A 24,488-nucleotide genomic window follows, 5' to 3' on the forward strand; every position below is an offset into this window, starting at 1 on the left:
AGCTCTTGCAAAGAGGAGGCCCTTTCCCAATTGTTTCCATAATCAGATTTCTATGACTTTTCCATCCTGCTTAGTTCAATTTGGGCTTTAAGAATATTTATAAATATAACTGCATATTTAATTTTTAACAATTTGAGCAAATAGGCAGACATGAATAGTTTGACACAACAACATGACTTTAGTTACTTTAAACTTTTCAAAGACTTTTGAAACTCTTCTTAATTTGCACTATGACCATGCAGTTTACCACAAGAATTTTCTTTCTTACTTAATGGATTGTAATAACCAAAATGTTCTCAATGCCTTAGCACCATTTTGTTTTAGAACTTTATATTTTACCTTGAAATTAGCAGAATTTTGGATAAGCAACAAGATTAGTTTTATATATATTTACTGAGGCTATTTGAAGCCTCAGGGAGACAGACTGCTTTCTCTCATGAATTGCCACTCTTAGGAACACTGACCGTCAAGGCAGGAGACTTCTCCCCCTCCACCCCCCTTTTGGTTTTGGAGATAATAAAACTCCAGTGGCCATTTAACCTTATTCTATCAGGCAGCAATTTATTTAGTTTACACTTGAATTCATGAGAGAAAGGGTTACTAATACCAGAAGAGGAGACAGTGATGTCCCAGCTCTTCTCAATTATGAAATAACCACAGGCAAAGGCAAAGGGCGAGGTTAGGCCTGAAGCAACCATAAACAAAGGAAAGGTTAGTGTAGAATTTACACTTAAATAATAGTTTCAGGCTAAATTCACCCAGCTATAATCTCAGTTATTGTCTTTCCACTGTTTTACAATATAAATGCATTTATAAATGATTTTAACTCTTAGTTACAGTTTTTATTAATTTTTTAAAACCTATTAATTTTATAACACCTTTAAATACCTTTCATTCAACTTATAACATATTAAATGAACTTAACCATTACTTTAATTTTTCCTTTAAAGTGAAAGAATAAATCTCTTGCAGTTAGTTTGAAATAAAAGGCTACTTTTCAGGATTTGATTTCTAGAACATAAAATGTTCTTTTAAAAGAGGTAAGACTCTTCTTCAAACATTGAGGATATGATGAGGTTAAAGCACAAGAAGCTATTGATAAAATATTTTCTTTGTATATTGATCTTACTCAATTTAATCATAAAAATTTCCCTTCCACAAACCTTCTACACTTTCAGTATTCATTCAGGTTCTGTCCCACACTCTACTCTTTCCAATAATCAATCATTTTATCTTAGGACAAAATCACCTTCTGTTACCTTAACAATAAAAACACACTCCATATATCCCACATACTAAGTTACCAGGCAAACTTCTTGCAACATATAATTGCCATTAATACTAAACAAGTTTGTTAAAATAATGAACTTTTCTTCACTTTAAATACTTAGTAGCATGTAATACCAGAAACAGTTTTTTTGGAAGCAAGTTGGCAGGGGAGATTGGCTGCCGAATAAGTTTGTTATAAAATTGCCTTTTATTATTATTATTATCAATTCAGTTTTGTTAAATAATGACTTTCTGCAATTAGCCACTTAAATACCTTAAACAATGCTTTGTAAAACTTTTATATTTATACCCTTAACACAAAGTTTACCTTCACAGAACATTCTCTTACTTAAGGTTACTACAATACCTTCTAAGAACCTGAGCAGAATGCAAACGTATTTTGGCTTTGACACCCTAAGGAGGGAACTTTACTGCATTTATTCTGATTCTGCTTTTCACCTCCTTCACTTCCCCCCCTTCCAGGCAGTCGGGTGCACAACAAACAAGAATGCGGCTTATGAATAGAAGGGTGGACTCACTGGAAAGGGGCAAGCCGCTCCCCCCTTTCCAGCTTTCAGCCAAAATGGGCAGACAGAACCTACTCAAATTTGGCAACTCTCCCAGGAACCCAGCCGCCCTGACTGGGACATTCCCAACAGACTTGGGTCCTTGGCGCGGACACAGATGGCCTCCAAGCCCCGGCAAAGGGCCAGACCAGAGACAAGACACCAGAACATGCACAAACATCTAGACTCCTCAGCTTTTGCCCCTGAATCATTTCACCCCCTTGCCAATGGCAAGGGAGGGCTCCAGCTCAGCTGTAATTCTACTTCATGTAAGGACACAACTCCAACACTAACATTGAGCTGACACAGACAGAAGCACAAAGGTCACTAATCTGACTCACAAGTTTATATATTTATTTTCACCACGGCTGCCCCCACAGCCATCACAAACCTCAGAACACTTAACATTTGGTATAAAGCAAATTCATTCACAAATTAGCACCATAACAAAAGATTCCAGCTAGACTTTTCCACTGTTTAAACTTTACACCCAGACCAAGCTCCACCAGAAAAGCCGATCCATTTTCCTGTAACCAAGTTTTGTTTTCCTTAATCTAGACCAATTTCCAGGATATTAGGACTCGAACCTATAAATACCCTTCCTATTAAAATCGAGACTCCACTCCTTTAGTGGATATAAGACCAGTACCAGATTCTAACATGCAGTTAGACAAACCCAAAACACCAGGGCTTTTCCCCGGTTTTCCTCCTTTTCCCAAGCCTAGAGAGAACGGCTTCCCCCCAGCCTTCTGGGGCTACTAGGGTTCTCTCGGGAGGTGATCAGCCTCCCCTTCCTAGCAATTAAAGCTAGGGCCTTCCAGACTCTGCTCACCCGGGGAGTCTTACCTTTTTCCATGTTCGGAGTTCTTTTTCGTTCCCAGAATCTTTCTCTTCAGACCTTCCATTGCCCTCGATTTTGTCGGGAAGATTCTGGTGGAGCCCACATCTTTTCTGGATTAAATTTAATCCAGGGGCGCCCAGATTTGGGGTTCACCCGAGTCCTCCCGGCTTCCTCGGGGATTTGGAAGGGGCAGCAAAATGCTACCGTCTCTGGCCTTCATTTATTGTCCCTTCGTGGTCGCCATTAATGTTGTGGAATTTAAGAGAAGTTCAATTATTTGAGAATAGAGAGGCCAGGACTCAGGAATGATTTTGAGAAGGAAAAATGGTTTATTGACGGCCGGCCGGACTCGGGAGTTTTCTGTTTGAATCCCGAGCCCCGAACAAGATTTTCAAACGTCTTTTATACAGAGAGGAAAGGCCAAAGGTCCCTTTGTTTCAGTTCTCAATAGGCTTCAATTAGCATATATCTCTTTCACATCTTAGGTAAGCTTTTAGCAAGGACTCCAGACATTTTAGATAAGCCTTGGTTTTTGCATTTCCCCTAAATACTTAAAGTTTATAGCCCTTGCTTTGTTAAACATTTCCTGGGACTGGAGCCTGCTGGTCCCTAAGAGCAGGACTGCAGCCTCTTACCGTTTCACACCCACAAGTCAAACAACTTATTTATCTCTGAAGAGACAAAGAGCCTTCCACCCATAGCCCACATCAGGATGACCATGTAGATGTCATGCTATTTATTAGTTATCATCCTGCTTGTGTTTAGCATGAGAGGCTCTGCCCAGATCTCTATTTTCTCTGACTTTGTGTGAATGAAGTTTCCTTATTTTCTTTGCCTGTTACTGTAAGATGTTTGTCTTTCCATCCGGGATGCCAGCTTGAATCCTCAATATTGCTTTCTGTCTACTTTTTAATAAAAGATTAAGTGGAAGGAAAGATAGAGCTTGGCTGGGGCTGGCAGTAGCCTTTGTTGGGTGGGCTTAATCTCCAGTCTTGGCTCTGAGATTTAATTGTCCTGTATCAGGATTCACTCCACTTGGTAGGGGTATGGCCAACCCCTGACCCAGAGCCCCAGGCTCCTGATCTACCCTTCATTCATTGTGGAGCCCCAGGCTCTGATTCCTCTCAGTCAGCCTTGGTGTTCACTTCCCCATTTCACTCTTTCACTTCCACTCTCCCAGCCCGAATTCATTGCAGGGGAAGGATTAGGGTGCCTGGGGGATGTTAACAAAGAGAGAGGGGACTGAGGGAAGGCTGTTTTCCATGGGACTTCAATGCACCTTTTCCACTGTCTTTTTGCCTCAGGGGGTCTTCTTTTTCTCTTCAAATTTCCCAACTCCCTATTCATCTTTAGGATAATTAGACATGGTTCATTTTTTTCTATCTTAGAAAACTCTGCTTTTTTCTCCCATAGAGATCAAAAAAGCAAGGCCAGAAGGTTCCTCTAGTCTCCACTGAGCCCCCAGGGACTTATATTCTCCAAGGTTTTCCTGGAATTTTCTGTGGCACAGAAAGAGAGTTCTCATGATTCTGTGCTTGCCTTCTTTCCCTAGCACTGTTTGAGCAGGTTGGGGGACACCTTTGGAACCAGTTTAGCTAAGTCAGATGCTTCTGTTTCTTTTCTTGGCATGCAGTATTTCAAGTGTGTTATGTTTCTTTTCTGGCTTCTTTGCTGGTGGGGGAGGGGATTTTTGTTTTTGTTTGCCTATTTGTGGTGTTTATTGTTTTTTTATTCTCTTTTGTAATCACCGGGTAAAAGGGAATCCGTAATCTTGCTTCACTCTAAACATGTGTACATGGGAAACACCGCGTAATACCTCTCAGACCGTTCACTGATGAAAATCCCAGAAGGAACCATTCAGTTGTTCACATGTCCTATCCACAAATATCTGTGCTGTTAATGATACAGGCTTCTGGCAGTGAGAAGGGAGGCAACTAGGTGCAAATTAAAAGGGAGGGGTGATAATTTGAGATGGTTTTCAACTTTGAATTTGAGAATAGATTAGAAAGGCATCAACCCATATACCACAAGGCCTATTTTTGCTGCATTTTAATAAAAGTTTCCCTCTCCCATTGGGTTAAGGGTGGATGAAACAAATACCGTTTTTAAATGGGAAAATGTGGCCTGTAATCTTGATGCTATTCTTTATTAAAGCACTGACTTCTGTTGTGAGCTTCTTGCTTCCTCCCCATATCACAAGCTGGTATAAAATGCTCAGACAATAAGTTATGTCCCAGCATTCTTTATTCCTCATGTATCTCACACTCACAGGAACATTCATAAAACCAACTCATAAGTAAAAATGTCACTTAAAAACTGCATCCCCTGGGAACCTGGGTAGAAAACACAGAATGAACAATAACATGTTTATCATCTAGAAGGGTGTTCTTAAATTATACCCCAGTTGATTCTCTCACACCTATGAGGCAAGTGCTGATTACAGAGCTAAAAATGGGGCTAGAAACTGTGGCTGAGTGATGGTGAGGAGAGGGGAAGGTGTGTGGGAAGGGAGAAAACTGGGCTGTGTTTTGGAAAAACAATTGGGTGTGTGTGAATTGAAAAGTCTGCATCAATAAAAAGCACTGAGGTCTCAAGCAAGTCTTGTTTTGAGATTCCATTAATGGAGCACAACTGTCCCCAAGACATGTATCTCCCCAAATACGCTCAGCCTCACTTGTCGCCTAGGCTTCAGCAGTTGCTCTGCTTTGCTGATAAAGTGCCACTCAGGGTCACCCTTGGTGAGAGTAGGATGGGCTTGGACCACAGGCTTCCCTCGCTCACAGTTCCAGGATCCAGTACCTACTCTATCAGGCTCATAGACGTTCTAGATTCCCAGTGGCTGCCTGGAGGCACTAGGTGACACACCTTAGAAGTATAGGCAGATAATGCAGCAGAGGGCAAATTCTGACCAATAAGAGAGAGATTAGAAAGTGTCTGCCGACAAACTTCTTGTCCCACTCACCACACCTCGATACAGTGGCTCCAGCCTCAATGGAAATACCTTGCAGTACTGAGACATAAGCTGGGTTTTGAAGCTATAACCAGTTAGACAATGTGCCATCTTGTATATGCTTTCAGAGGAAATACTGCTTACTTCCTTTTCACCCTATTACTTCCTTGCAATTACAGCCTCCAATGAAGTACTACCATGTAACTCAGGTTATATTTTCTGAGAACCTGGGCTAAGACAGAATGTAAAAGGGGTGGAGTCAGTGGAAGTCGGTGGTGAAGGCAAGGGTCTTAAAGGAAATTTGACTGTATTCTGCATGGCTTAGTGTGGTGGGCCATGACCCACTTTTCATTACCCCCCACCCCCTCAAAAGCCCCCACTTGGACACCCATAGATGACCATAGATAAGTTCTTGTTTTTAACTGTTCCAACCAGACAGCCTTAGCTGGCCTGAACTGCAGAAACATACACAGTTAAAAGAAGGTTGACCTAGGAGAAAACTTTGCCTAATTTTAACAGGAAGAATCATATTCACTGAACTGTCACCTAGATGTCACGTTTCTTTGCTGGTACTATGTTTGTTTGCTTTAAAGATTTAATTTATTTCTCCCCACCCCTTAGTTGTTGGCACTTGGTGTTATCTGTTCATCTTCCTTGTTTCTTTTAGGAGGTACTGGGAACTGAACCCGGGACCTCCAATGTAGAAGGGAAGCAATTAATTGCTTGAGCCACCTCTATTCCCTGCTTTTTTTTTTTTAAAGATTTAATTTATTTATTTCTCTCCCCTCCCCCCCCAACCTGGTTGTCTGTTCTCTGTGTCTATTTTGCTGCATTGTCTTCTTTGTCTGCTTCTGTTGTTGTCAGCGGCATGGGAATCTGTGTCTCTTTTTGTTGTGTCATCTTGTTGCGTCAGCTCTGTGTGTGTGGCGCCATTCTTAGGCAGGCTGCACTTTCTTTCACACTGGGTGGCTCTCTTCTTGTGTCTCCTGTTGCATCATCTTGTTGAGTCAGCATGCCATGCCAGCCAGATGCATCAGCTCACTGTCTTGCTCATCTTCTTTGGGAGGCATGGGGAACTTCTGCTCCCTGCTTTGTTGTGTCTCTCATTATGTTTTTCTTTTTGTATCTCTTGTTGTGTCAGCTTGCTGCATCTGCCCATCACACCAGCTCTCTGTCTTCTTTAGGACACACTGGGAACTGAACCACAGACCTAACATGTGGTAGGTGGGACTTCAATCTCTAGAGCCACATCTGCTTTCCTGGTACTATGTTTTGAAACTGCACAATTTTTACCCTGTAACTGGACAGTAATGACAGAAATTGTGAGAACTTGTACCTCCTTATCTTATTTGCAATCCTGAAGGAGGGTGCTCTTGCACAGAGGCTCCTGAGGTCGGATGCTCTTGCACAGCCCCCTTGTTGATTAGCATGAGTCAGCCCAGAACTGAACATCCCAAATTCCTAAGCTATCTTGCTAGATGTATTAGTCGGCCAAAGGGGTGCTGATACAAAGTACCAGAAATCTGTTTGCTTTTATAAAGAGTATTTATTTGGGGTAAAAGCTTATAGTTACAAAGTCCTAAAGAGTCCAACTCAAGGTACCATAAGAGGTACCTTCTCATCCAAGTCAGCTGCCACATGTTGAAGCATGATGATTGCTGATCTTTAGGAGGGCTTGAGGGTTTAGCCTTCCTCTCTCTCAGCTGCAGGCTGGCATAGGGTTTGTTTCTTTCCAGGCTTCCTCAGCTCAGCTGCTCTGTTGTCTTCTGCTGCAAACAATCAAGCAAATGGCTCATCTCTCTTCCCAGGGTGCCAGGATCAAAGTTCTCTCTGCCCTGTCTATGGAGCTCTCTTTCTTCTTGAGTGAGTGTCTGTTTATATAACCCATCAAAGAGGAAGGGACTTAAACTGAGTTATACCCTACTAATGTGGTTGAATCAAAGCCCTAATCTTAGCATAATTTAATCAAAGACATCTCAGCTGAATCTAATACAATCAAAAGGTATCATGCCCAGAGGAACAGACTAGTTATCTTTCTTTTTGGAATTCATAAATAATCTCAAGTTACCACACTGGACCAATCCAGTTCTAATCAGAGTTGGCCCACCTGACATGTGTAGTAGCCAAAGCATGTAATCACTCTGCACATATTCGATAATTAGAATACCTCTGACCTCCTCATCTTTGACCACCTTGCTTGTTATCTTAAGTCTGCCTGCCTGTGTTTGAATGCTATAAAACACTGAAAGTTTCTCCAGTTCAGGGAGATGAGTTTGAGGACTGTCCTCCTGTCTTTCTGAAGCTAGCCTTTGTTAACCTTTTTCTCTTCTCAAAATCCTAGTGTCTACTGATTGACTCTACACATCAGGCAAGGACTCACTTTTGAGCCTTGATATTAATAGCCATAATAGATGAGGGGCAACAGATCTGGACTCTGGATCCATCATAAAGATGAGATTACATGTTTGGGGGTGGTTTATGGTTATGTGGTTATGGAATTGTCTTCAGGGGTAGATTTCCTGTTCTCTAGCAGTTGGCAACAGATAGGTAATAACAAGGACTTTTTCATGGACATACTGTATATGCATATACCCTGGAGACCACAGAAATATTTTGAGTGAAAATCTCATTTGATGGGTAAAATTATTCATTCCATCAAAGCTTTCTAGCAATAGGTGTTAATAGGAAATAATCACCTCAGCAATCAAAATGAAAGAGAATTAGGGTGAGAAGGTTCTATCCACCCAAGACTTGCTTTTGCAAAACATTGGGTATTCTGTGCTTTGATAAGTGAGGTATTTCTTGTACTAGGTACACTTATGTTCGTTTGTTTTTTTAAAAATTTTAATTCTCACCACAGCCCAGAGGAGTAGGCATTATTCTTACCCCCATTTTGCAGATCAAGAATGGGAGGCTTAGTGAGGTTAAGAGCTTTGTCCAAAGTTAGACTGATTGAACATTTGCACGACCTCACTGCTCTTTTGCTTAAAATCCCAGTTCTATCTTTGAAGGATGCAGAGGAGAAGGCAAACTTCATTAGAGATTTGCTGGTTAGTGGGTCTACTTCACGTAATTAATCAAGACAAAAGGGAAAAGATTCAAAGTTTGAGGGAACTGGGACCCTTGTTAAATTGTGCCAGGCAAGGTAATCTGTGTTTGGATCAGAGACCTATAATTTATGTAGATTCACACACATCTTTTCAGATACTGCATAAATTGGGGGAGTGTGTGGAGTGTTGTGGGAACTAAATGCATTTGTATGTGTTCAACACACTGTATAATTGACTCAATTATCCATGTGGGGATTATTCACTTTTAATTTGCAATCTGGCTTCTCCTTTCAGTTAGGATGTTTTTGGGTTGCTCTAGAAATGCCAACTAATTTAAATAATAATTTAAGTAAAACATAATTGGAAGGAAAATTAAATTCAATCCTTTGCCAACTCCCGAAGATTCTACCACTGAAATATAAATCTAATCCATCCTCTATCTTTTCGTTCCCCAATTCCTTTTTTACTACCACCAGGTTTTATCACTTTTCAGAGATTATTGCAATGATACTGACAGTAATCTTAATGGCAGCACAACACTGTGAATCTAATTAACGGCACTGAATTATATAGTTGAATGTGGCTAAAGGGGGAAATTTTAGGTTATATAGGTATGTTACTAGAACAAAAACTATAAAGAAAACCCCCAACTTCCATCACAATTTTTTTTGCTTTAAAACAGTAAATGCTTCCCCATTTCTCACCAGATTAAATACACATGCCAAAGCCTATCATTCAAGTTTCTTCTAGCTCTTTTTTCTGACTCCTCTCCAAACTCCATTTAAACCTTCTTTCCACTCCCCAGCCTTTGTTCATTCTCTTTCCTTACTCTGAAACTCATCCCCTCATCCTCTTTATCTCTGCAGGCGCATAGCTCATGCCACCTGCCTCAGAAAGTTCTCATGCTCCCATCTCCGAATCCCCTTAATGCACAACATGCTTCTCTCTCAAGTGCATTAAGGTAATTGTAATAGTTACCCCGTGTTGTTTTCCCTACTCTGCTGTGATACCTTAATGGCAGTCTCTGCGGCGATTCATCTTCCTTACTATACAGTACCAAGCTTTGTGCCGGACCCCAAAGAGAACCCCTGTCCATCTGAACTGCGGGCAAATACCAGAGGGCAGGGATTTAGGTCTTTTGTATCCCCAGCGCCTGGCACAGTGCCTCGCACATAGGTGTTCAATAAATATTTTCAAAGGAAAGAACGCACATAATGGAAGTCCCAAGACGCGCCTCGTAGACCTCCGGAATGCAGATACAGGAGAGGCCGGCTGCACTCTCTCTCCCGTGGTTCCACGCGCAGCGCCCCGTGCACCCGCCGGCGAGCGTGGTTTACCGCTCTCCTCACTGCAGGCCGGACGTGGTGGGGGCTTTCTTACTATTAAAAAAAAATATATATATATTTCTGTATGAATATACTTACATAGTAATTATATAAATAAGTTAGTATATACGTAAAGCCGTAACTCCGACACAGAGGGACGGGGAGAACAAAGGTCAGTCGGAGCACCCCTTCCGCAGAAGCCTTAAGGCTGGGCTGCGCGCTTTGGGCCTTCCGGGTTTCCGTTTGCGGAGGCCGCCATTGGCTGGGCTCCGCGCAGCTCACATTGGTTGTCCGGCGCCGAAGCTGCGAGGATGGCGGCGGCCGCTCCCCTGATCCTGCGCGAGAGCCCCAGGTAGCCGCCTGGATGGGCATTTGCAGTAATCGCCTCCCGGGTGGCGCGGACCGTGCCGGTGCTCGGGTGCCCAGGCGGGCTGTCGCCTTGGCTCCGAGGCGGGGCCGAGATCCGGAGGCGGGGCGGGCCCGGGCGGAGCCAGGTGGGCTGGGGGCGGCCGCGCTCGCCGGGGGCCCCCGTTCGTGCCGGGCGGGAGTGCCGGGAGCGTGTGGCCGCTGCAGCTCGTCCTACGTGGGGTTCACAATGCGCCTGGAAGCCAGGGTCATAATGAAAGTGTTTGGTCGGTGTCACTGTTCCGAGACTGTGGTATCAGAAGTACCCAAACACTGCATTGAGTAAGGATGGATCACGTGGAAAGATATTCCCTTTTCAAGTCTCTTCCAGACCTTTTGATTGTAAGAGAAGATCACGTTGATACCAGAGGGTCTTGAGTACCTAACACGTGTGCATATTCCTTTTAAATCTAGATAGAATAGGCCTTGGAAGTTTTTAGCTGGTCACAGTATCTAGCAGAATTTGGTAACATTACGTTTGTTTCCATTTATTTTTTGTTAATTTCTGTTTATGGTGGGTAAGATTGGCTATCCGTGGTGTAACGTTTACTTTTTGATTAAGTAAAAATAACTCGATTTAATGAAAAATGTATAATAGTGCAGTGGTGTATAGATAAAACGCATTGAAGTATATAGGCAAGTTTTATTTTTGAACAAGCTTTAGATTACATAAATGTTACATCGAAAATATAGGGGCTTCCCATATATCCTCCCGCCTCCCCCTCCCACACTTTCCCCATTATCATCTTTCATTAATGTGGGACATTTGTTATGGTTGATGAATACACGTTGAAGTATTGCTACTAATCATGGTCTATAGAATACCTTATGGTTTACACTTTGCATTGCACAATTTTATAGGTTTTGACAAAATGTATAGTAGCCTGTATTTTAGCAATGTCATATGGAACAATTCCAGTGTCCCCAAGATGCCCCATATTACACCTATTTTTCCCTCTCTCTCCCTTCAGTACCTTTAGTGACCACTGCCTTTATATCAGTGTTGAAAGTTCTTCCATTGCTAGAGTAATAATGTGTACTTTAGCCCGTAGTTGCATTCCAGCCTTTTTGTTTGTTCATTCCTCAGTCTTGAGGATTTGGGGATGATGATGCCCACTTTGCCTCTGATTGAGAGGGTTTTTTGTTTTTGTCATTTTAAAACTTTTCCTTCTTCCTGGACTCCTTGATTTATGACAGCCAGTCCTTTCTTCACATCAGTGTTGTGGGTACTGCATGAATGAACCATATCTAATATGGAGCAGTAGAATTGTTCTTATGACACAATTTAAAGATTGATTATTATAATTGAGGCCAGATTTTAAAGCAGGTATTTACTCAGTGATCCCCTCACAATTTTGTATGAGTATTTCCCCCCTCACTGTTTGCCATGCAATATTCTTTATGTTTTGGTGTAATTGTCTTCAATCCCACTCCCGTCCTCCTTTCCTTTCAGAGTTCTTTTTTGGGTTAAGAGAAACCCTAGCTACCTTTGCTAAATTAATGCTCCCAGAGTATAAGCTTACCCTAGTAGTTTGCTTTGCCTGAAGGAAATTTCCCAAACGGACCTTTTTTTTTTATAATGGAAGTATTTAATAGGGCATCATTTTGGAAATGTTCAAGATTGTCCTACCTCCTTTGCTGGCAGCCATCTATTTTTCTTTATTTCACTCAGTCTTACCTTATAGCAATCAGAATTGTTGAAATGAAGACTTAGAGACAGCTATAACAAGTGTAGCTCAACTTGGAAAACTCATTTTAAAATTTTGTTTTCAAATTTATTTAGCATGAAAAAAGCAGTGTTGCTGATAAATGCAATTGATATAGGAAGATTTCCACGATTGCTTACCCGAATTCTTCAAAAACTTCACCTGAAGGTTTGTACTTTTTGTTTCTGTAGCTTATAATACTTATTTTTAAAAAATATATACCTTTTTATTTTTTTAAAAGATATTTAGATTACATAAATGTTACATAAAAAATATAGGGGATTCCCATATGCCCTATCCCTCCCACACTTTCCCACATTAACAACATGCTTCATTAGTGTGCTATGTTTGTTACAATCGATGAACAGATTTTGGAGCATTGCCACTGAGCATGGATTATACTTTACATTGTAGTTTACACTTCTCCTGTCCAGTTTTGTAAGTTATGATAAGATATATAATGGCCTGTATCTGTCATTCCAGTGTCATTCAGGACAATTCCAATGTCCTGAAAATGCCCCCATATTACACCTATTTTACTCTCTCCATCCCCTCAGAACCTATGGTGGCAACTGCTTCCACATCAATGATAAAAGTTTTTCCATTGCTAGAATCACAATAAGTCTATAGTAAAATAACAGTAAGTGTATACTAGTCCATCGTTCATTTCCCAATCCTGAGGATTCTGGGATGGTGATGCCCACTCCGCCTCTAATTGAGAGGGGTCTTCGAGCCCATGGGGCATATGAATGGGACTAACTTGCTTGCAAACTCTGTTCCTTGGGATGTTTGTTGTCTATCATCATCTCCTTGTTAGTTGTCCTGGGGGAGTTCAATGAACTGGAGAGTAGGTATATTGCAACTCTACTGAGATTCAGGGCCCAAATGACACATGAACAGCCGAAAGTATAATACTTTTAATTCTACCAAAACTGTTTTTACTTGGAGAACATTTTGTGAAGTACTGTGCCCCAAAATGTTATCTGAAACACTGGATCTGTAAAGATTTGATAATGTTCCATGGTCAAAAAGTTTGGAAAACTCTGTCTTAAGTTAACTTTAAGAAAAAACTATGGAACTTTAAAGAATATTTTATATACTAGTGTTGGTGCTGAATATTTAAGGGTGAATATAGTAGCAACACATTTCTAAATGTATTTGACTTTGGAGCTGTTTTATCATGGAATATATTTTGGTACTAATGGTCTTGGAATATGCTTGGGGAATATTCTGATTTCATGGTTTCATTCTTCCTCTTAAAAATAATTCTGTGGTAACTGTTATTAACCGGCATTTAATCTTTCACTTAATTTTGTTTTTCTTTCACTTTTATTTCAAAGATGTGGTTGTTTTGGACATGCTAATGTTTATTAATTCACTACTTTATTACCAATCAAATTCACTATCATTACCAGTTTATAAAAATTTAATTCGAGATAACATGTTTACAGTCACAGTCCAATGAAAACCGGGGCTCTTACTCTTTTTTTTTTTTTCCCGGCCAGGAGCTGGTCCCAGAGTCTTGCTCTTTCTCCCTCTGAAGTGTCCCTCAAATCCAAATTCTTCTCACAGTCTTAGTTCAAATCCTCATGATCTCTTTCACAGACTACAAAAATTACCTTGACTGGAATCCCTACCTATAGTCTTCATCCTTCCTATCACTTCTTTTGTTTTATTTTATTTTTCATTTTTATTTAATTGCCTTTTTTTAAAAGATACATAGATCACAAAAAAAAATTAAAAAAATATAAGAGGTTCACATATACCCCATACCCACCCTACCCCACTCCTCCCACATCAATAACCTCTTTCATCATTGTGCCACATTCATTGCATTTGGTGAATATATTTTGGAACACTGCTGCACCATATGGATTATAGCTTACATTGTCCTTTACGCTGTCCCCCAGTCCATTCAGTGGGTTATGGCAGGATATATAATGTCCTGCATCTGTCCCCGAAAATCATTTAGGACAGCTTCAAACCTGAAAATGCCCCCAAATCACATCTCTTCTTCCCTCCCCCTGCCCTCAACAACTACCATGGCCACTGTCTCCACAACAATGATACCATTTCTTCCATTGCTAGAGTTCCAGTAGTTCTATAGTAGAATACCAGTAAGTCCACTGTAATCCATATTTTATTCCTCCATCCTGTGGACCCTGGGATGGTGATGTCCACTCCACCTCTAAATCAAGAGGGGGCTTAGATCCCATATGGTTGATGGATGTGATTCTCCTGCTTGCAGTTGTAGGCACTCTTGGTTCCCTTGTGTGGTGGATGACCATCTTCACCTCCCTGTTAGCTGACCTTGGTAAGTCCAATGAACCGGAGAGTAGGTGTTGTAACTCTGCTGAGGCTCAGGGCCCAGCTGGCACATGGCCAGTCCAGAGATTCAAGTTTCCTGAGTATACACCAACCCCAACATCAACCATAGGTTCAGAAAAAGTGACAAAAGAGGCTTATGTAGAAAGGTCACATCTGAGTCCAACTCCATCACACTCAGGAACACAGATTACAATGTAGGGCCCACTGACAAGGCACTGCACTCCAGAGCCATCTGCCATGACCATAGAACCTTTGTGTCTCCATAGCCCATGGGAGCACCAGTACCTGGGGCTGTATCTACTTTGGCTTTCTCTTGGATCCTCCTGAGATATGTGTAAGCACGTCCCCTCTGATGAACTCCTGACTCTTTTTTGAAGACTCTTAGCCATATAAACTCATTTGTCTTTACCATTATCCTCCTTTTATTCAAGGTCTTTTTATAGTTGAATCACAAGCTAGTGATTGGTAGTAATCCCTCGACACCAGAAAGGCTCCTCCCTGGGAGTCATGTCCCATGCTGGGAGAAAGGTAATGCATTTACATGCTGAGTTTGGCTTAGAGAGTGGCCACATTTGGGAAACATGGAGGCCCTCAGGAGGTAAGTCTTAGGCACCCTGCAGCTCTAGGCCTAGTTGAAATTTCAGGCACATAGCTCATAAGCATAATCATCAGTATCAAGAGCTCATCATTGGACCATCCTTTTTCACTGGTCTTTGCCCTTGCACTTAGGGGATTGTTGCTGTTCCATTGGGGAATGTGACAGCGCTCCCCTGGCTAGGAACTCAGCACTCCTTCAGTTGTTGTTTCTAAGTGTAGCTACTATGAAAATAACCAACAAATATCCAAATATTTTTATACACTCTATATACATACCTGGGAGAACTCCCTCTCAACCATGTGTCCCCCATCAATAACACCCCACACCAATGTTCCTTCCCTGCCATATTTGAACCTCTCTGTGGTCCAAAACTTTTTCAAAATTGAAGCCTAATATATTGCCAAATTCAATTGGTAGGAAAATGAAATAGTAATGATAAAGATTAGAAATAGAATACATACTAGTTTAGAAAAACTAAAATAAAGTAAAAAATAATTTGGGGAATTAAAAAATGAAAAATATCATAAAACTTTGTTTTTGACGTTTTGCCTTTTTTCACTATAATAGGTATTGTCCTGTATGTACAATGGCAAGCAATTTCTTTCGTTTCTTCCTAGTGTCTACATCCTTTTTCTAAACAAAAATTTTAATTTTGTCTTCAAAAAAGTTTTAGATCACAGTAAAGTCGCCTGTACAATATAGGGGACTCCCATATATCCAACATCAAACCCTTTTCCCCCTTCCCAAGCAATGATCTTTTTACACGTTCATGTTATATTTGCTGCAGCTGATGTACACATATTGAAACATAGCTACCAAACATGGTTGCATTTTGGTTTACATTATGGTTTGTATTTTAGACTGTACAGTGTTCTAAATTTTTAGTTACATTATGGTTTACATTGTAGCCTATAGACTTTCATACATTTTTCGGTGAAATTTAACATGTCCTATACCCATCATTGCGTGATCTTGTGGAACACTTTATTGCCCCCCCCAGTTACCCTGCTTCCATCTATTCTATTCTTCTCTTCCCCTTCCCTCATGGCCCACAGTGACAACCAAGCTTCACTGCTTGAAGGACAAGACTCACAGGTACTTGAAGCAATGCTGAGGGCTTAAAACACTAGACTGTCCTCCCCCATTGGGAGCCATCAATTCTCTCAAGAGGCACAATTCCTATGTTTGAGAACATCAGGCCTCCCCAGGATGGGAGTACACCTTCCCACTCATTGTATGGGTCTCCACCCAATGATATGACACATTATTACAAGATGAACACTCACACACTCTGTAGAAGCCTGCCCCTGTGCCAGACGCCCCCCATTAAGCACCTTAAACAGGTAAGCTTTCCTTATATTTTCCAAAGAGTTTTCTCAACATTATAGTTTCAACCACATACCTAACAATCTTCCATGTTCATCTCTTCCCAACCCTCCCCGCAATTCCTTGGGCCATCTGACCCATCCTCCCTAGCCCCCTTCACACCTGCAAAGCCCCACCCAATAGTATCCTTATGCCCCCATCTTATCCCTTCCTTGTACAACCACTTACCTCCACTTTATCATAGATTTCAGCCATGTAAACATCAGCTCACAACCTTCCTCTCCCCCCCTCCCCCAGTTTCCTATAAGCCTATCATCCAGTCTATAGCTCTCTGAGATAGCTTGGTTTGCTTATTTCATATCAGAGAGGTCATGTTGTGTTTGTCCTTCAATGCCTGGCTTGCTTCACCAACATAAGGTCCTCAAGATTCATCCATGTTATCCCATGTGTTTTTAGTGTATTCCTTATTACAGTATTCCATTGTATGTATATGCCACATTTTGTTTATCCATTCATCTGTTGATGGGCATTTGGGTTGATTCCAACTTTTGGCAATAGTGAATAATGCTGCTATGAACATTATTGGTGTGCATATATAGGTTTGTGTCCTTGTTTTCAGTTCTTCTGGTACTCAGCAGTGGAATTGCAGGGTCATATGGCAAATCTATAGTTAGTTTTTTGAGAAACTTCCAAACTGTCCTCCAGAAGGGCTGGATCCTTCTTAATTCCCAGCAGCAGTGAATGAGTGTTCCCGTTCTTTTCCAACACTTGTAGTCTTCTGTTTGTTTTTTAATAACCACCAGTCTAATGGGTGTAAGATGGTATCTCATGTAGTTTTGATTTGCATTTCCCTAATAGCTAGTGATTTTGAGCATCTTTTCATGTCCCTTTTAGCCATTTGTATTTCTTCCTTGGCCAGGAGCTGGTCCCAGAGCTTTGCTCTTTCTCCCTCTGAAGTGTCCCTCAAATCCAAATTCTTCTCACAGTCTTAGTTCAGACCCTCATTATCTCTTTCATGGACTACAAGAATCACCTTGAAACTGGAATCCCTGCCTATAGTTTTCTTCCTGCCTATCACTTCTTTGTAATGCTGTTCTGATTATCTTCCTAAATATATCTTTCCTATAAAAAAGAGTTGATCATCTCTTTTCATCGTTCAAAACTCATTCCTGACTTTCCGTTGCCCCATGGAGAAAAGTTCAAACTCCTTCAAATTGTGTATAAGGCCCATTATAATTTGGTTGCAACCTACATTCTTCCTCCTCGGCCAGTGCGGCAGTCACATTTGACTGTGCTCTTGTACTAGAACATGTATGAACTTTTTTCACTCTGTGCCTGCTCATATACTTTTTGCCTTACTTACAAATGCCATTCATTTCTTCTTTGCTGAGGAAATTATTCATCCTTTAAGAATTTTGCAATTCTACTCTCAGCAGGGTTCCTGTGCTCTCGTTTGCATTTGTAGAACATTTCATTCTTTCTCACTTCTGTGCTAGTACTGCATCGTTTTGTTTTATAATTAGTAGGTCTTTCTCTGGCCTTGACAACGAGTGCAAGGATCATGGCTTATTCGTCTTTATATTTTCCATACTTAATACATTGCTATTTATATGGTTGGCATTCAGGAACTATTTTCCCTGGAATTTAATTTTTTTTCTTGCCATGTGAAACTCAATGCAATTGTAGATCCTCTAACTTCCTTCTTTTCTTGGTACTGTTCTAATGGCTTCATGTTATTCATCTAATCTTTACAGCAACTTTATGAAGTAGACACTGTCATACTCTTTTTATCTGTGAGGAAACTGAGGTACAAACCAATTAAGTAACTTGCCCAGGACCACACAGCTAAGTAGTAAGGCATTCTGGCTCCAGATTCCATTCCCTTAACCTGTTACACTAAATCCCAGGAAAGGTTTAAATTATATGCGAAGCATCTAAATCAGTCTGAAAATGAACAATGCAAGCGATAGATACAGAAACTCTGTTTTCATGATCTGTTGGCTGTCTTCTTAAATATATAAAACAATATGGAACAAAAAGCTTTTCTACACATTGTCTTAGTTTCCTAGGGCTACTGTAAGAGTCACAAACTGAATGGCTTTAAACAATAGAAATTAATTTTCTTACCATTCTGGAGGCTAGAAGCTGGAAATCAAGGTGTCAGCAGGGCCATGCTCATGTAAAACCCATAGAGGAGAATCCTTCCGTGACTCTTCTAGCTTTTGATGTTTGCTGTCAGTCCTTGGTATTCCTTGATTTGTAGGTGCATCACTGCCATCTCTGCCTCCACCATCTTCTTGTGGCTTTATCCCTGGTACTCCTGTGGGTGTGTCCAAAATTTCCCCTCCTTATTAGTTATATTGAATTTGGGCCCACCATAATCTGTTTGGTCTCCTCCTAACTAATCACATCTTCAAAGACCCTATTTCCAAGTAAGTTCATATTTAGGGGACCAGGAATTAGGACTTAAACATATCTTTGGGGGGAGATAAAACAGAATTTCATACTGAGGGAGGATAGATATGTAGGGAAAATTGTGAAGTGTAGTTTGTCTTTGACCCTCTGAGTCCCTTCTGGAATTGAGAATAAGTTAATATCTATCTTAGAGTAACTGAGTGACCAAAGCATTCCTCCGAGGTGCTTGAATTCTGTGCTTAGAGAGGTAGGGGAGTGGAGTTAAGAGAGAGTGGTGGTTGAAAGCTGAAGCAATTATATAATGAATTTGTGTGCTAATACTTGCCCTACTATAAAAGAAAGTCGAGAAAGGTGTAATTTTTTTTTTTTCTGGACAGTTTCAAAGAATGTTCTATCAGAAGGCCTCCTTTTGTGATAAGGACTTTTATCAAGTAAAGTGCAGTGAATTTCAAGACCAGTCAGCTTTTTATTATGTATTGAGATAAGCAGAGCCCTTGGAAAAATGAAACCTGCTGCAGGTGTATTGGTCAAGAGGTTTAGGAATTTGGTTGCCATTCTAAATTTCCTCATCTTGGCACTTTGAATTGAATGCAGAAGAATCTCCTTATGGGCACAGGATATCTGTTATTGTTCAGACTGTTTCCTAGGAATTCCTAGTAGGAATAAACAAGGGGAGACTAAGATACTTTAGGTATAGAACATGGGCATGCATGAACATGGGTCCTGGAGTCATCTTTGTACAGGCCATCTTCCTGCCCAGCCCAGCATATAGGAATGCATGGGCTATTAATATTATTTTGGTTTTACAATGGGTGGAGGATGCCACTGGCATTTAATGCCCAGGGGCTTTAAATGTCTTGCAATGTGTAGGACTGTCCTGCACAAAGAATTGTCTCATAGGGCTTGCCAGTAGGGTCTGCATGGGAATTTAGAAAAAATTATTGCCTCAGCTTAAAAAATAGCTGTCACAACTTACACACTAAACAACACTCATATACTTTGTTAATTAGGAGAACTTTTCAGGCCCTCATGCAAAGCTTGTTGATTGGTGTAACTACTGTATGTCCAGTTTTGAGAGGCCAGTTCTCTCAGTTCCTGATCATGGCAGACTAGAAAAAGCAAATTAGGGGATGAAAATGCCACTACACTGGGGCATATAGGCAGTTTCAAAGATTGACTGCTGTTCATGGAATGAAATGGAAGAATTATGAATATCAGACCCAAGAAATACAAAAGCAAAAGTTTGAGAATTTCTTAAAAGTTTTATTAAAGTAAAAAGTTATGAGTATATCTCAGCAATTTTTGAGGGGTGGTACTGTAGCATAGACCTCTGATGCTTGTAACCACAACCTGTGTCAACCCAAAAAATTAGTTTAATCAAATGTTCTTTGTTTATAAAAGTCCAGGAATGGACATTGTATTAGTCACAGTTCTCTAGGGAAACAGAACCATCAGGAGATACATGTAAATAGATTTTATGAAACTGTCTCACACGACTGTGGGGATGCACAAGTCCAAATTCTGTAGGGCAGGCTGCAAATTAGGGGCTCCAATGAAGGTCTTTGATGAGATCCCAGAAGGTGCTGTCTGTCTGAAGTAGAGTTTGGAATTCTCTCTCTGAATGCTGTAATCACTTCCCCTTTTGAGGCCTTCAGCTGATTGGATGAGGCATCACTCATTGCTGATGGCACTCTCCTTAGTTGATTGTAGATGTAATCAGCCATCTATGCAATCAACTAGCTGATGATTAAAGTCCATGAAATGCCCTTTTATTACAATTAGCCCAGTGCTTCCTTAACTAAACAACTGGGCACCTTTATCTGGCTGAGTTGACACATTAGCCTAACCATCACAGTCCACCCCTTGTCAACTTGGCAGCCATGCACATCACCTTAAATCATACTTAGTCTCTAAATAATATATGTTTCTGCCTAATAGTATTCATCTGTCCTCAATACAACCGGAAGTGCACTAATTCCCTCCAGAATAGGGTATAGGATGCATGTCCTTGGGTAATAGTCACTGTTAAACTTGACATCTTTAAATACTGCAACATGAAACTAATACAATTTGTATCATATGATAAGGGAAAACATTAGGGAAGAAAACAAAGATATTGTTTTAAGTACTTCTACACACATAGTCATAAAAAAACAAAGAAGAAATAATCGTGATCATTACAGTCCTTGTTTCTACACAAAGAATAATTGGCCTCATCTGTATGGACAAAAAAGGAAACGGTATATGTTTTAGTTTCTCATCTGCTAAAACAAATACCATAGAAGGGTTCTCTTAAACAAAGGGAATTTTTTGGCTCATAGTTTTGAGGCCAGGAGAAGTCCAGAATTGAGGCACCAGCAAGCCAGTGCTTTCTCACCGAAGACTGTGGCATTCTGGGGTTGGCTGCTGGCAGTCCTCGGTCCTTGCTTTACTGTCACATGGAAATGCACACAGCAATATCATCTCCTTTCTCCTACGGGTTCTCTTGACTTCCACCTTCCAGCTACTCCCTGTGGCTTCTCTTTCGGTGTCCAGTTTCCTAAGACCTCAGCTATATTGAATTAAGGCCCACCCTCATTCAATTTGGGCACACCTTAACTACTAACACCTTAAAGGTTCTGTTTACAAATGAGTTTATACCCACAGGACCAGCAATTGGGACCTGAACATGCCTTTTATGAGACACATGGTTTAATTCCTGAGAGTATATTATCTCTGGGAATGTATTTATTTTATAGTTAATATAAAGTAAATGGCTTTTACCAGATTGGTTTACTGGATAAGAGTAGTATTTTCTCAGTCCCAATTATACTATATGAAGAGTACTTGTATCAAGTATTCTTCCATTGTATGGTATTTGTGTGTGTGTGTATGTAGGAGAGAGAGAGAGTGTCAGAGGTTGGACTCTGGACTCTAAATCCATGCTCTGATATTTTTATACTTAATTGCCTTTGTAAATTATTTATTTAGATAATGTACCGTCATGATAGAGTAGAAGACTTCTATTATTTTCTGAGGAGTGTGATCTGATTTCAGCTATAGTTTAATTTAGATTAATTCCATCATCATGCATTTCAAGAAAATGAATTTGTATATACACAACACACACAAATGAAAAGCTTGAGAATTTTAATGACATTTTAAATTTCACAAATAGTTTATGTGAATAAGTTTTTGTTTATAAAAAAGTCAAACAATATGGACAGACTGAAATATCCTCTTGGCTAACACCTGCCCCCTCCCTATCTTAGTTTCCTATATTAATTAGAGATTATTGAATCGTGTATTACCCCTAAAATTTAGCAAATTTGAGTGTGACTTGGCTAAGTATCTGGCTTGGAGTTTCTCATGAAGTTGCTGTCAGATGTTGTTTGAGGCTGCTGTCATCTGAGTTTGACAGGGATGAAGGGTTTCCTCAAAGATGGCTAGTTGGTGCTGGCTGTTCGTCGGAGGCCTCAGTTCCTCTCCACATGGACCTCTCTTCAGGACATGGAGGTTGGCTTCTTCTAGAATCAATGATACAAGAAACTGAGAGTCATGAGAATGCAGTCTTTTTTATGACTGAATCTTGTGTCTCACATAGCATCACTTTTGCCATAACGTTTGTTAAAAGTAAGTCACTAGTCTAGCTCATATTCAAGGGAAAGAAAATTAGGTTCCATCTTTTGAAGGGGAGGAGTGTTAAAGAATATGTGGACATAATAACAGCACTGCATCTTCCTAGAGGTAGCCTTTGTTACCAATATGGTATATATCCTTCCAGATCTTTTTACAGGCATTAATAAATACAGATGTGCCCACACATGTGCATGTATATACGCATAGACGTGCATAGTTTTTGTTTGCATATATATATGTATATAATATATATGCATATATATATATATATATATATAAATGGCATCATACTGTATATGTTGTCCTGACACTTATCTTTTTCATTTATCACTATTATCAGAGATCTTTTCATCTCAGCCCATCTAGAACTACCTTTTTCCCTTTAAGTGTTGTTTTTCCTTTCTGCCTATATATGTATGTTTATGGCATATATTAAAAAGTTAGGGGAAACGGACTTTGGCCCAGTGGTTAGGGCGTCCGTCTACCATATGGGAGGTCCGCGGTTCAAACCCCGGGCCTCCTCGACCCATGTGGAGCTGGCCATGCGCAGTGCTGATGCGCGCAAGGAGTGCCGTGCCACGCAAGGGTGTCCCCTGCGTGGGGGAGCCCCCACGCGCAAGGAGTGCGCCGGTGAGGAAAGCCGCCCAGCGTGAAAAGAAAGTGCAGCCTGCCCAGGAATGGCGCCGCCCACACTTCCTGTGCCGCTGACGACAACAGAAGCGGACAAAGAAACAAAAGCAGACAAAGAAACAAGATGCAACAAATAGACACCAAGAACAGACAACCAGGGGATGGGGAAATTAAATAAATAAATAAATCTTTAAAAAAAAAAAAAAGTTAGCAGCCATGGTCCATTTGAAAGCTCAAGTTTCTTGGATGGTTTCTCTCTGATTTTGTAACCCTGGGCCTTAATTTTCCTTCACTGAGGGGATAAAGAAGAATGCATTTCCTTTACCTTTTCTTTAACTTCCATATATATGTGGGCCACTTTTGGTAAATAGAAGGTAAATTGATGAAGGCAAATAGAGGGACTTACATTTAATATTTCTCCAACCAGGGTCACAATTGGAGCAAGCTGTTGAATTTGTGTTTGGAACTTTCCTGTATAAATGTATTCTCCATTTGTTGTTCTGCTCGCATATTTCAGCCTCTGCCTTATTTTAAGGGCTCATGTCTACTGCTATATCAATGGATGGGAGGGAGATAAATGTTCCCCCTGTTCCCCTCTACTCCAAACCACTTTATTAATATAACGCACTAGACAGATCTCAAGAATATCCCTTTTTGTGGCTTAGGTGACTGAGCTCCCACCTATCATGTGGGAAGTCTTTTGTTAAGTTCCTGGTACCTTCTAAAGAAGACAGCAAGCTGGCATGACGGGCAGGTGTGGCAAGTGACACAACAAAATGATGCAACAAGAGACACAAGAAGAAAATCATAGAGATACAACAAATCAGGGAGCAGAGGTTCCTGTATGCCTCCTAAAGAAAACAAGACAAGGAGCTAACATGATGGGCAGGCACGGCAAGCTAACACAATAAGATGATACAACAAGAGACACAAGAAGGGAAAACATAATGAGAGATACACAAGTCAGGGAATAAAGGTGGCTCAAGCAATTAGACTCCTCCCTCCCACAGCAGAGCTTCCAGGTTCAGTTCCGGGTGCCTTCTAAAGGCATAGCACACACCAAGGACAAACAGTGAGGGGGTTTTTGTCTTTTTTTTTTTTTTTTTAATCTCACTTCCCTATACGCATTGGGGATACTGAAGTTTGTTGGTCTGCTTGCTTGATCACTCATTTTATTTTATTAAAACAGCTCATTTGCTCTTTATTAAAGGCATCAGATGGACCCACATGGAACTGAAACTATAAATATCCATTGAATTTAATGCGATGTGTGGTTCAGTGATTATATATAAGTAATAATAATAGTGCATTCCTCATTATTATAAAACCTGGTATTGTATGTAGCTCATTATTGCAAGGAGGTGTGTGGTATTCACAAAATTTGGAAAAATTTAACATCAGAACATTGTTTTTGAGGTAAGTGATTGGCTTGTTGGCTTACTTAGTAGTTGGCTAGTTGAG

The 24,488-nt window shown here is 40.6% G+C and overlaps 1 protein-coding gene and 1 long non-coding RNA gene across 8 annotated transcripts in view; one reads left to right on the forward strand and one right to left on the reverse strand.

The window, feature by feature from the left end:
* Positions 1-7,152: 7,152 nt before the first annotated feature.
* Positions 7,153-10,476, reverse strand: LOC105746979 (uncharacterized). 2 transcript variants are annotated; one of them, XR_011646427.1, is made up of 3 exons: positions 10,284-10,476; positions 9,888-10,055; positions 7,153-7,395 (listed from the first exon to the last, which is right to left on the reverse strand). It is a non-coding gene; the product is annotated as an uncharacterized lncRNA (long non-coding RNA). The 2 variants fall into 2 exon arrangements; XR_011646428.1 differs by lacking the exons at positions 9,888-10,055; positions 10,284-10,476 and adding an exon at positions 10,101-10,232.
* COMMD10 (COMM domain containing 10) overlaps positions 10,260-24,488 on the forward strand; it is a 237,312-nt gene continuing 223,083 nt past the window's right edge. For 4 of the 6 annotated variants that reach the window (XM_012528512.4, XM_004467262.5, XM_071209537.1 and 1 more), the window contains exons 1-2: positions 10,260-10,353; positions 12,190-12,280. In XM_012528512.4, the coding sequence (XP_012383966.2) occupies positions 10,313-10,353; positions 12,190-12,280 (132 nt within the window). In that variant the 5' untranslated portion in view covers positions 10,260-10,312. Of the gene's footprint in view, positions 10,354-10,498; positions 10,749-12,189; positions 12,281-24,488 lie in introns of those variants that run through there. The other 2 variants (XM_071209545.1, XM_023591363.3) reach the window with 2 other exon arrangements.

This window comes from Dasypus novemcinctus, chromosome 2 (assembly GCF_030445035.2).
Source record: "Dasypus novemcinctus isolate mDasNov1 chromosome 2, mDasNov1.1.hap2, whole genome shotgun sequence".
Taxonomy (NCBI): domain Eukaryota; kingdom Metazoa; phylum Chordata; class Mammalia; order Cingulata; family Dasypodidae; genus Dasypus; species Dasypus novemcinctus.